Raw genomic sequence first — 13,801 nt, 5'->3', positions numbered from 1 at the left:
CCAAATATGAATCTAACTATAATCTACGATTACCAAACTGTAATTGTGTGTCAAGACAGGGAGTCCAAGTCCTCGGCACATAGAGCATCATGTGACTGTCCTCTACACCTCACTGACCACACCTCACTGCCCTGCTGTGTCAGATGAGCATCTTCTCTGCTCTCTGCTCTTAAATAAAAGTTAACTTACAGTGAGAAAGTGCTTTTGTTGCAGCTTGTATGGCACATCACAGGTGAGCTCACTTCACAGTGCACAGTAGTAAGCACTTTACCAGAATAAATCCTCTTCTAAGTAGAACAAATTACACAAGGCGCTTGACGCCACAGTCTGTTTCCACTAGGGACCTGTGTCTGGGTCTTGATCTAGCACTGGGTACTGCTATCTGCACACTGCTCTAAAACGTAGCTTATGTATCAAGGCATTACTACAGTCTACAGCATGGACATGCAGTCTGTTCAGCCCTCTGGAACTGCTGGATTCCAGTCACTTACCTTGGATCCAAACAAAACCGTAGAGAAAATAGAATTTCCCCCCAGTGTTGGGCCCGGGACGCCAGTAGGCCCGTCTGATTTCATTGGTCTTTTCTGTAAAGCTGGAGTTCTGTCTGATTTTGTACAAAACATGAGGTGGCAGGGAGCCATCTTTGTTTGTCTGGAAAATCACACCTAACAAGAAAAAGAATATACACCAAGTCAATTTCGTTCTGGCTCAGGCAGCGCACCAACATCATCCTCTAGATTCACCACTATACTGTGCATAGTCTGCACTAGTGAATAAAGGGTCTGCTCTATCTAATTATTGTATTACTTTGTTGTCAACTAAGGAGGCTGTAGTCCAATAACTACTGACCTCAGAGGTTGTGCAAACACTTTATTACCACCCATAGTTAAATTCAATGTTTCATTGTCAGGTAACATCAACTGATCATAACTCTTTACAACAAATGCCTCAAAACGACATCTGTTTGCGTTCAAGTGACAAAAACCAGAAGCAGCCTTAGGAAATATGACTGAGTACTTTACAAAATCCAGGTGAAATAACCACCAGACTCCAATGTGATAAACTGCAATTTGTTTTCTGTTTCTAACTGACTTGTCAAGGTTTTATCATTAACCATGACTATGTGTGTATATTTTTGTAACCATGACTACAAAGGTCCTGTAATCTTCCTATTAGTCTTTCTAGGAAAAGGGTTGGATATCCATTTATTTAACAGTGATCCCCTGCTGCTGGTGGATTTAATTAGGTAAATGGTCCAATGGGTAAAATCAGAGGTTGGTGGACTTGATGCAGCTGTGGTGAGATGATCAAAACATGAAAACAGACGGATGACCCACTGGCAAACACAGACACGTTGTCCTGGTAGGCCTGGTTCAGGGTGTAGTTGACGATGCTGTCCTCATCTGGAAAGCCCTTGAAGACATCCACGCTGACCTGAGAGCCCAGAGCAAAAATTCAAATAACCCTAACCCACAGCAGAAATGGATTCTGGTAAGAATCTCAGCACCAAGATAAGCCATCAGTATTATACTCATATTCATTGAGGCACAGACAGAGTTGGAGGAGTCTCAGCAATCTTTATATGTTACCTATCAATCAGCCTTTGACATAAACCGGATACTGTTCAATTAAAACAAAAGTTATATTAAATTTGCTATTAAGACAATACCTTCCGAATACTAGATACAGTATAAAGATCCTTAAACTGTCACTGTTTAGGCTTGGCGTCATTTTTAGTGGGTTAGCTTTTAACAACTGATACATAAATATAAGTTAGTTGGATCTCAGCATTCTCTTGCTGTCTAACTAGTGTTCCTAAACTTCAAGCAGCGGCAGGTGATGTTCAGGTGAGGCATGTCCTCTGCATGTACACACTGTACTGACCTTAGACATAAAGTTTGTCCAGCCACAGGCAGCGTTGTCGATGGTGTCCAGCTGCTCCAGCAGGGTGGATGTGTTAGGAAGACTGTAGTTTCCTTCAATCAGACTCTGCATCAATTCACTGTCTGTGCCATTCAACAGCTCCGGGTGCAGCTGGAGCTCTGAGGACAGCTGGAGAGTAAGAGATAGGGAGAGAGATGATAAGTGGAGCCTAACATGTTTACCAAAAGATTAATTTAATGGACAAACACAAACGCACAGATGCCTTTTCACATCCTGACCATACAGAACAATAAATAATGTCAAAGATGACTTGTATGTAAGTGTACCTGATGCAGCCACACCAGGTGACTGTGCAGACGACCCTCCTCCAGAAAGGTCCTGAGCTGGGCGGAGATGTTCAGCCACACCCGGGTGTAGTGCGTCACATTCCCAACAAATGCAAATGTTTCATTTGCCTGAGTGAAGAAATATATCATTAGTTCTCCCTGCATTTGGTTTATACTCCTTTTACGACTTCTTTAATCCATCTCTCACCATGCAACCCTATCTGATATCTCATTGGTTTAAGCCAAATTGCACAGATAAGAGATCTACTGTTTATATATCAGCTTCTGCCAATAATCTGTAACTAACAGATGCTGGGTGCTTGAGATCATTTCGGAGTGTCGAGGCCAGCAGCCACACAAGCTGTAAAACCTGATTATTCAGGTGGCTCTCTGCGACTGTTCATGATTAATGTTTTGTGTACGGAAAATAAAAGACATTAAAGGTTAATTTTATGATAAATGTCTCCCTGACCTCACATGATTCATACTGGGAGTGTAATCCTCTCTGTCCATGCAGCACTATCAAACTAAACTATTGTTAGTCCACCTCTGAGTCCTTTCTGTCTTCACTACTGTCTTTGTCTCTCAATTATTCCATTAGCTCAAACGCTCAGGTTGTAGAGGATTGTCTATTCATTTATTTGACAGTGACAGTGCTCATTAATCAATAGTCCAAATGAGTCAGGGTTAGATGTATAAGCACATTTTCATCTGTTCTCCCTAGGCAGTTTTGAGATGTCAATCTGAGCAAATCTACGAGCAAATTCCAGTTAGTTGACAGATTTACAGTGCCTTGCATAAGTATTCACCCCCCTTGGACTTTTTCCCATTATGTACTGTTACTAACTGGAATTCAAATAGACTTAAATAAACTTTTTCCCGTTCGATCAACAAAACATGCATAGTATTTTGGAGGTGCAAAATAAATTGTATTGTGACACAAACAATAATGAGAACAAAAAAGTTGACATCTGTTGAGTGCATAAGTATTCACCCCCCTGTGTCAATACTTGGTAGAACCCCCTTTCGCTGCAATTACAGCTGCAAGTCTTTTGGGGTATGTCTCTACCAGCTTTGCACATCTAGAGATGGAAAGGTTTGGCAAAAAAGATGAAGCTCAGTCAGATTGGATGGAGACCGTCTGTGAACCGCAATCTTCAAGTCTTGCCATAGATTCTCTATTGTATTGAGGTCTGGGCTTTGACTGGGCCATTTTAAGACATTAACATTCTTTAATCCAAACCATTCCTTTGTAGCTCTGGCTGTATGTTTAGGGTCATTGTCCTGCTGGAAGATGAACCTCCGCCCCAGTCTCAAGTCTTTTGCAGACTGCATCAGATTTTCTTCAAGGATTTCCCTGTATTTGGCTCCATCCATCTTTCACTCTATTCTGACCAGTTTCCCTGTACCTGCTGAAGAGAAGCATCCCCACAGCATGATGCTACCACCACCATGTTTCACTGTTGGGATGGTGTGCTCAGGGTGATGGGCAGTATTGGGTTTTCGCCACACATAGCGTTTTGCATTGAGGCCAAAAAGTTCAATTTTGGTCTCATCTGACCAGAGCACCTTCTTCCACATGTTTGCTGTGTCTCCCACATGGCTTCTGGCAAACTCAAAACAGGATTTTTCAACAATGATTTTTCAACAATGGCTTTCTTCTTGCCACTCTTCCATAAAGGCCAGATTTGTGGAGTAGACGACTAATAGTTGTCCTGTGGACAGATTCTCCCACCTCAGCTGTGGATCTCTGCAACTCCTGCAGAGTAACCATAGGCCTCCTGGTTGCTTCTCTGATTAATTTTCTCCTTGTCCGACTCTTCAGTTTGGGTGGACGGCCTCCTCTTGGTAGGTTTGCGGTTGTGCCATATTCTTTCCATTTTCTTATGATGGATTTTATGGTGCTCAGAGAGATGTTCAAAGCTCTGGATATTTTTTTATAACCTAACCCTGCTTCATATGTCTCCACAACTTTATCCCTGACTTGTTTGGTGAGCTCCTTGGTCTTCATGATGCTGTTTGTTCAGTAATGATCTCCAACAAACTCTGAGTCCGTCACAGAACAGGTGTATTTTTTACTGAGATTAAATTGCAGACAGGTGGACCCTATTTACTAATTATGTGACTAGCAAATGTGACTTGTGAATGCAATTGGTCGCACCAGATTTTGTTAGGGGTTTCACAGTAAAGGGGGTGAATACATATGCACTCAACACTTTTCAGATTTTTTTTGTAAATAATTGTGAAATCCATGTAATATTTCACCCCACTTCCAAATGATGCACTATTTTGTGTTGGTCCATTACATATACTCACGATGAAATACATTTTAATCTGTGGTTATACAATGACAAAATGTAGAAAAGTCCAAAGGGGGTGAATACTTATGCAAGGCACTGTATATGATATAGTTTGCTGTTTAAAAGCAGGTGTGACCGGGCCTTTATCCATTTAAGCTGCATTCCTCTGTTTAATCTTGACTTTGGACAAATGCACCTTATGTCAAGTCCAATTACTTGTTTGCAATATCCTCAAATGTGATTGCAGAATACTGTTAGATGCTTTTGAAAGCTATTAAACGGAACTTGGGATGAAATCGTTTTTTCAATTTCGATGACTTTGTCTACAGTAATGAACATATCATTTTCAGTTTGTGATTGCTCTTAGCTCTACAGATCTTTCTAGCAATATATTTAACTTATGGCTTTAATATATACAGCTCTATTAAACTCAGACCACATAACGCAACCTGCAATCACCTAATGGCAGACACACTAAATAAACCATAGTGTCAGAATTACTCAACATGGGAAAGAGCTATCAGGGAGAATAACGCACCAACTCTGCTCATATACCAAGTACAAAGGCGATTGTGTGTACTTACCTTCTGAATCACTTTATCCACCTGAGAGCCGATAGGGGAGTAGAGGATCTTGGGATTTGTAGTCATTAAATGAACCAGTAAGCCCAGATTCCTTTGTTCTTTGCTGGTAAATCCTAAAGAACTCATGTTGCCCTGCTTCAAAGCCTCTGGTTCAATGATCCTGCAAAACAAGCAATTTAAGCCATCACAAGTTGATCATATCAATCGTATCTCACTGCTCCCAGTACACATTTTTCACGCCTAACAACTGTAATATCTGATTTCTTATTATTCGTTTCCTTTTCAATGTTGAATCTAATGTAAATATGATAAATATACAAAAAGGTGAGGACTGAGTATTGTTTAAGACACTGAATGCCACATAAATGCAGAGCATAAACATCAGGGAATAATTCCAAAAATAATTTGTATTACATTTATCAGTGCTTTGAGCCTTTGAAGAATAATCCAGAACAAGCTGATATAAAACCTCCTCGTGAAAATTACAAACTTCTGCTCTTTTTAGAGGCCCTTAAGATATTAGATATGATATTATGTGAAAAAAAAATTACAGTTCAATCAGGATTAAACTGAAAATGTTGTTAAGAGATAAAAAGTGGCCACAAAAATAAATTCTGTAGGACTTGAGCTAAAAATTAAGAAACTGTGGTGTCATCATTTAGATCAACTAAATTTCAGGGGTATATCACCAAATATTCAGTGTTTAATATAGAAATATGAAATGTTTAAAGTGACAAACAATAAAACACAAGCCAAATTGTATTGGGGAGAAATTATCTTTGAAATAGATTCAAATTTCTCCATGACAACACGAGCAAATGCTCTACACAAACAACACTTTACTGCAGCTCTCGTCTTGTCATGGTTTGTAGCGTCTCACCCACCTGTTGTTCCCACACAGAATTGGCTGCAGTCCAGCCCACAGTTGTACAAATGCTGAAAACTGAGAATGAGGATTCTCTGCTTCCTCTTTCCCTTCTCTGGCTCTTCCCCCTCCCTCAGATCCTTTCTCCCCCTCCTCTCTGGGGATGTCAGTTGCATTGGGGCCCCAGGTAGTGGAGTTAAGGGGCCAGGTCATATTCGTGGGGGAAGTTGGAGAGCGACCAGCACAGGCTCCTTTGGGCAGCAGGCGGGCCAGGCCAGAGAGCATGTCCACGTCCTTGAGAAGCCTCTCTACATCGACCATGTCCTTCAACAACGACCCCAGGTGGGACTGAGACAGTGGAGCCCAGGAGCTGGGTTGATCCAGGTGAAGCTGGTGGGATAAGGGTGGAGGAGGAGGAGGAGGAGGAAGAGACAGAGGATGGAGAGTTAGCGAGAGAAGTGTGTGTGTGTGTGTGTTGTGTACCTCTCTAATCCTTTGCTGATGTGGACAAGGTCGATTAAACATTTGACTTCAATGGTAGTTGGTTGTTTGAGCTCCAAGAAATTGGAGAGAGAGAGAGAGAGAGAGAGAGAGAGAGAGAGAGAGAGAGAGAGAGAGAGAACTGCTGCACGATTTGGAAAAAGGTTGGTGAAAAATGCTTTAAGTGAACCATTTACAAATTCCACTGCTGTGTTGCGGCTGCCGTTGGAGACAAAAGTTTTTGTATGTATCATTCATTTAAACAACTACACATATAACGAGAGGGCCCAGGTTGAGACAAACCTCAAGTCCCATTTAACTTATTCATTCTACAAAATGAAGTATGACGTAGCTGATAGCAGCAGTTGATCTGGATAGACTGTTGTACCTTCTCAGTGACACTCTGTGTGTTGATCTGTTCTCTCAGCTCCAGGCTCATCTGCCTGAAGCGCTCTGACTTTTGACCCTCCCCTCCACTGCACAATGCACTGCGATAGGCCTGCAGCGCCGGCTGCTGCTTCTCAGGCACCAAAAGGATGTTACTGAGCTCACTGGCTCCGCCCTCCCCACAGGTGAGGGTCTCTAGCACGGCTCCAGTCAGGAGGATCCCCTGTGAAGACAAAAGCAGGTTGAAGAGCTGAGCCATTAACAACCATTTATATATATGAACATAACGGATCATGTTTTCAAACAATCTCTCCATTGAGACATTTGCAGTTGGGCACCCTACTTTACAAATTCAAAGTTACAGAAATAGTTATCTATGTATAAAGAGCACAAATAGAATTGGGGGTATACTGAGCCCAGTTTCTGCTTCTGTGTATTGCCATTAGTTAATATAAAAAGATAAATACAATTGACTATTATCAATATTAAATGCCATCTTAACTTTATGGTGATAGTGGTCAAAATCTGATTTCTGCAGTCCCTTAATTAACAATGAGAAAACTTTGAAGATATCAAAAATGTTTGAATATTGAAAAGTGAGGAGCACAAAATGCAGCAGAAAATGCAAACGTGGTAGAAACTGGGAAGTAAATACAGGTAAAAAAAAATACTTTCTGGTGACAAGTATGACGATTGGGATAATCAATGAAAAATCTGTAAATGTGTTAAAACTTTTTAAAATAGTTTTCCCTGCAAACAGTCCTAGATATGCACAGGGCATTCTACTATCATACATACACAGGTCATAGTTTAGAACCATATTGACTTAAAGTATGTCAAACCCTCGTCCATGGACAGTCACGTATTCTATACAGATAAGTGCAGCTGTAGATTTGAGAAACGTTAGTAGAGAGGATATGGAAAAAAGCTTGTTTTGTGTAAACTTAAATACCACTTCTATTTGACATTTTCTAACAATGTTAATGATCATCAAGGGGGAAATTAGACCTACTTAAATAATCAGCCAAAGGTCTAAATAATTATTCTTAAATTAGTCACTTAGGAGTGACTAAGGACATTTAAGCAGAACCGGCATTGCATGCTCATGTTGCTTCTGTTATGAGTTGGATTTTGGTAACCTAATGCAGTCCCCAGGTATAGCATGGCGGAGCAGCGGTGGAATTAGCTGAAGAAATCTGTGTAAGTGTGCAGGCCTGTTGAGGTGCAAATGTGAACTAAGGCCTGAATCAGCAGGTTTACCTCAACCTCCTTCAGGGCCTGCTGGTCATTTCCTTGATTCCCTGTGACCTCAGTGAGGCCCAAGGCTTGAGACATCAGTGTGAGCAGAGCCTGACTGTGTGCTGCCTTTGTTGGGTCCCGTAAGGCTTTGTATATCAGTCCTCCATCCAAACCCTGGACATCTCCCAGCAGCCTCTCCTAGGGTTGGGGGAAGGAGATGGACTTCACTGTTAATAAGATAATACACACTTGCTCATTTTGAAATAAAAACCAATATGATACTACTCGATAAAGCTGTAATAGGGTTATGATGATTTCATGAGTAATATTCACTTCATTTGACTCTCAGTTGTGGTTTTGTGTTGTCTAACTTCTGAGAGAAATATCTGGCTTTTTAGCTGCTAAACGTTTCAATATGTTCATCAGTTGTTGTCAACGGTGTCCGTCTGCTGCAGGTTGTGGACAGTGGTTTCATCAGAGGGTCATCATTATTCTCCAGCCACTGGTCTGTGTCTATGCCAAGAATGAAGACATGTCATACTGAGCTACTGAGCTATGCCAAACTCCTGCCTCCTGAAAAGAGCCAGTAACAGTTTGACACATGCAGAGGGGAGGCGAGCAGGAAGAAAGACGCTTCATAGTGCTTCAGGTGACAGTTGGATTATGATTTTAATTGTTAAGTAATTATAGGTTTGATATTCATACATTTACATGGCACATCATATACAGCTGCTAAAGCACAGCTACAGTAACTAACTTAATGCTGATGGACTTGGCCCACGTTCAGCTGGGCAGCTCACTTATGCACGACATGGTGCTCTATTTGCAAACTGAAATTATGAGGAAATTATTTCATCAACAACTTTTCCCCACAAGACAAAGAGAAGGTGTGGACGAGACAGAACTGACAGCCATACAATACTGTTGTGAAACATGAAAAACTTTTTCTTTTAAAGTGACATAATTCAAAAGTCCTGGGGTTGCTGAGGAGGGGTCTAGGGTTCGGGGGATTAGGCCAGGAGCTTAGGCCCCCATTCACCTACTTGTTGTATGATAGCAACTTGTGGTGTGTTCTGAGAGATAATGTGAGGGACCTATCATAGCATAACTGCTGTAGAGTTGTAGCTGATTGGGAATTTGATAACTTTTAGAGTTGTTGGTCATTTGGTTTTAACATGTACACTGTAAAAAACGATTGCAAAAAGGAACACAGAGAATACAAACTAAACAGATAGTATAGGACAGTATTGTGAATAGGACACAAATATAACATCTAGTATGCAGTACTCTTGAAGTGTTTTGCACTCGTCAGTTGTGTGAATGCCCACACAGTTGAGTTGACCTTGTATCTTTTATGGAAAAGAAACTGTTTCAGAAACAAAGTGTGAATTTCAGTTTAGTTTTTATTCCACATAAAGTTGTTTGATGGTGTATCAGTACTGAGATGAGCTCTCAGCCCTGACTCAGCATCCAGACCAGCACTGCTTTCATTATCAAGTGTGCTGAAAGGTAGTAAACATTTTAAAAACAGTGCTGTTTTCCTTGTTCACCGAGATATATAAAATTAGTGTCACTGTATATAAAGCTAGGAAGGAATAGCGAGACCACTGCAGTATCTCTGGTTTTACTATTATATGTTAAATTCTTTAAACTACTGACATTATTTCTCTCAAATTCCAAATTCAACAAACACTGGAATGACATGGCAGCCACACAAAGATTGTTATCATTTCCTAAATTTCCTATATAGTCTGAGTAGTGTAAAAACTTACCTCCAGATTAAGAACTCTATCTCCAGGTTTTTTAATACTGTCTTTTGCCCCCTGAATCCAACTTTGGTTCTGTCCACCAGCTCTAAGAGATGTACCGAAGATAAGACTGTGCACCTACAGGACACACAGACATGCACACCGACACACACACACACACACACACACACACACACACACACACACACACACACACACACACACACTCACACACTCACACACTCACACACACACACACACACACACACACACACACACAAAGACACACAAAAGGACATGATTAGGAAATGCAACAAAAATATTACTTTGTGTTAAAAGTTTGATACCCATAGCCACCCCGACTAACAAAAATACCAACTACTCAGGCCCAAATAAGGCCTCATGTTGTTACTACAATAAAAAAAATTATGTTTCCCTCGATAACATGGATTTAGGATTTCAAAAACTCAAATACAGCACAGTTTCGAATTCAAATCACTTGACTTTACATCTTAAAAAATGCGACCTTTCGGGGTGGATTTGAGTGCAGAGGAAAAATGGCCCTTTTCTAAACTCTCTGTTACGTTTTGTGTGGGTGTTTTCCTGGAACTCTGTGGCGTTGTTTCCTGTCTGATCTGTATGTTACATGACAAGAAAAGTAAAAAACATGCATTTGTTCAAATTTGATCATATTAACGGCCTGCATTAAAGAGACAGTGGAGCACCTCTTTGACGCTGACAGGAATGTTGAGCAGCATGCTGCTAGTGGAGTTGGACAGGGAGAGGTTCTTCACCAGGAACTGATGGAAAGCCGACTGACTCTTCAGCACGCTGGCCAGTGTGAAGCCTGCAAACCCACACGCACACACATACACACATAATAATTACGAAGTGATCTTTCTGCCTGTGGATCCATACTGTATTCGCTGAGGTGAGGGCTTTGATCAGCTTCTGGACAAACCACCAGTCATCAGTCTCAACATTCCAACATAACATTTGTTTATATCCTATAGCCGAGTAGATCACACAGTTAAACATCTAAGATTTAGTCTTTCTGCAGTGTAATCTGTGCCATCATATTATAAAGATTATGAATTCGTAACTGGAGCCATCTCCTTCAAACATATTTGATCCAGCAAAGGTTTAAAATAACTGTTTAATTTCTGCCCTAACATTATTGCCTCTGAAGTAAAAATTTTAATAATAAAGGTTCACATGTTGTCTTATATTATCTTATATAATACTAATTTCTATAAAGTATAGCATAATACCTATTTGTTGCAGTTATATGGTAATGGTGATGAAAATGGATGTTTTCTATTTGCACTGATGCCATCTTTGTCATGGGAACATTTTCAAAAACAAAGAGGAGAACAAAGAAGTAGAAAAATAAAAAATAGCACATATTTATTCGTATTATCGTCCACCTGCTTTATTGTGATTCCAAATTAATCATGCAGCCCACGCCGCTTGCATTGTGTTGGTGCTGTGATTTTCATAAAAACACACACAGATGCTTTTTAAACAAGAGCTGTGGATGTCATTTTGATCCTTTATGCGCTTTATTATTACCGTTGATATTCAAACATCAACACTTTTTGTCACTTATTAATATTTGTATGTGAGAATTACTCAACACACACAGGAACAACCTCATGGGTGTATTCCTCAGACAACAGGTCAAACTGCCATTTGCATCATTGTCTGTCAAGACTCATGTGTAGTGATGACATTGATATGTATAATAAAAGTCAGGTCGAAGTGACCTTTGACCTCTAAAAACCATATTCAAATCAGTTCATTGAGCCCCATAATGTGCTGAAGTTGATGACACTTTCCTGAGTTATAGCATTCACTACCATGGGATGGAGGTATGAACATGGCACAGAGACTGAGAGACGAATGTCCACTGGCTCATCTGCATGGTAAATGACAACGCTTAAAACTGCAGAGTGGATCAATGCCAATTCTGCTTACTCTACATTTTCAAGGGGTCGGCAGCAGCCTGTTTAAAAGAAGGACTTTACTGAGCATACTAATGTGACTGAAAATAGGCTAGTGATGTTGGTTCAGTTAAATGTTTGATTATTTGCCCAGTATAGACTGTACATATTATAATAGAATGTATGCTCTAAGTCCCACCTTAGATAGATTTTTTTCTCTGCTGATACTGCCTTATCACTCATATCGATATTTGGTGGCGTTATGTGAGGCAATGGACGACTTAGGATGCAAGACACATTTCTGAAGACATTCTGACAATAAAGTTTAATCTAATCTAATCAAATCGGTATAAGCGTAACTGTAGGCTAGAATGGTTCGATATATGACAACTTCTCCCTCCCTTATAAACATTCTCTCAAACTGTGTCACATAAGATTTAGTTTTGTTTTTATCTAGTCAAATGACTAGGCAGACACCTGGAAGATAAAGTGTCATCACACCGACACCTCAGGTAAATAATGGCTGTGTGTGCGACCTTGGCTCCTGTTGAAGTTGTATTCCGGTGGTAAGTGGTTGGAGCTGAGACTCTCCAGATGCCGCTGCAGGGTCTCCAACTCCTGACCCAAACCAGGCCGGTCAGACGTGAAGAGTCGATTCTGTTCAACCACTTCACGGATCCGCTCCAGCAGCTGGGTAACACTAAGAGTCATGACAACAGAGACAGAAAATGTCCTCCATCAAAAGAAAAGCTTGACATAGGGAAGTATACCGTTTCACCCCTTCTTCCTACCCCTTAGCCCTATCCCTTTTGCCCATTCACACGTAGGAGTAGGGCAAAGTGTTTGGGCTGTGCAGCCCTCGGAAGTGCTATTTTTCATACCCACAATTTAAACCAAGGGCTTTGACAGTTTCCCAGAATGCCTTGCAAATCCCTGTCAAGATGGGAGAGAGACCGACAAATGTTGCATTTTCTCCATTAATAAGAATTTCAAACTTACGACAATGATTGTAATATATGATTGAAATAATATATTGCAACTGCAATAGCACAGTGAAATTAAATAAAGTCTCGGTCGTTAATTGTTTAACAAATAATCCACAGATAAGAACGGCACCCAAATACAAATTTGATCTTTTCTAAATACACAATGTTGAGCCACAGTCCAGAGGCTGAACACCAGACACTGGAGCCGACGGTGAGGACAAAGGGTTGTAAAACTTTTGGAGGGAAAACATTCTCCAGCAGGCCTGAGAATCTCCCCCTGGTGGTTGGAAAATGTCCTGAAGCGCCTTCAGGACCCCCGCTGAGTTCCAAGCCCCGCCCACTGAGGTCCAACTCTGACACTCAATTGGCTTAAAGCCAGCATCATCCTATGACCAGCACCTCAAGGAGGCAGAACCTCTCAGGTAGAATAAAACCACTGAGACATCAATAATCGCTGCCATTTTCCCTGCTCTGAAGACGTCAACAGACCCCTCCAGGTCTTTCCAGATGATTTAGTTGCTAAAGGGGGCAACCAGAGTTATTTTCTTTCATTTCTTTCATTTTCTTTTATCTTAAGTCTGATCTTACTTTGATAGAGACTATTTTTGTTTTTAACTTGAAAAGGCCGTGCACAGGAACTCACTCGCTCGCTGGCCGAGCTCGGAGACTTTCTTTCCAAATCCACAGCGGCGTTACCGCTGCTCATCCCTGCAGAAGAGACGAAGCCGAATTCCGTTCCAAGAGCAAGAGACTTCGCTCTTTTCGGTCCAGCGCTGACCTCCGTTGCAACCACGAGACCCACCGGAGCACCGCTTAAGAGACCAGGACACTGATTTGTTTTCCAGGAATCCGCCAGTTCGCACGCATCCTGAGGTTTAACGACAGATTCACTGGACTTCCGGGAAATCCGCGCCCCACGCGCAAGCAACACCGCGGAGGTCACAGTAAGAGGCTTTATTGTCTGGGCAGAGACTAGTTTAAATACTTAGCGTGTCATTTGTTTGATTGTATGTTTGTTTGTATATCGCTGATCTGTTTTTAGCCGTGCTACACGGCGGG

General features: G+C 41.1%; 1 protein-coding gene across 1 annotated transcript in view; it reads right to left on the bottom strand.

Moving 5' to 3' along the window:
- abca2 (ATP-binding cassette, sub-family A (ABC1), member 2) overlaps nt 1–13,801 on the bottom strand; it is a 70,446-nt gene that overhangs the window by 22,391 nt on the left and 34,254 nt on the right. The window contains exons 4-14 of the mRNA XM_062384851.1: nt 12,293–12,456; nt 10,539–10,660; nt 9,838–9,951; nt 8,087–8,263; nt 6,828–7,049; nt 5,979–6,349; nt 5,095–5,254; nt 2,211–2,339; nt 1,885–2,052; nt 1,338–1,434; nt 492–665 (exon numbers count right to left, since the gene is read on the bottom strand). Coding sequence (XP_062240835.1) covers nt 492–665; nt 1,338–1,434; nt 1,885–2,052; nt 2,211–2,339; nt 5,095–5,254; nt 5,979–6,349; nt 6,828–7,049; nt 8,087–8,263; nt 9,838–9,951; nt 10,539–10,660; nt 12,293–12,456 — 1,898 coding nt within the window. The remainder of the gene's footprint in view (nt 1–491; nt 666–1,337; nt 1,435–1,884; nt 2,053–2,210; nt 2,340–5,094; nt 5,255–5,978; nt 6,350–6,827; nt 7,050–8,086; nt 8,264–9,837; nt 9,952–10,538; nt 10,661–12,292; nt 12,457–13,801) is intronic.

The sequence above is a fragment of the Platichthys flesus genome, chromosome 3 (assembly GCF_949316205.1).
Source record: "Platichthys flesus chromosome 3, fPlaFle2.1, whole genome shotgun sequence".
Classification (NCBI taxonomy): Eukaryota; Metazoa; Chordata; class Actinopteri; order Pleuronectiformes; family Pleuronectidae; genus Platichthys; species Platichthys flesus.
The sequence above is the reverse complement of the archived record's forward strand: the minus strand, read 5'-3'. Positions and strand labels throughout refer to the sequence as shown.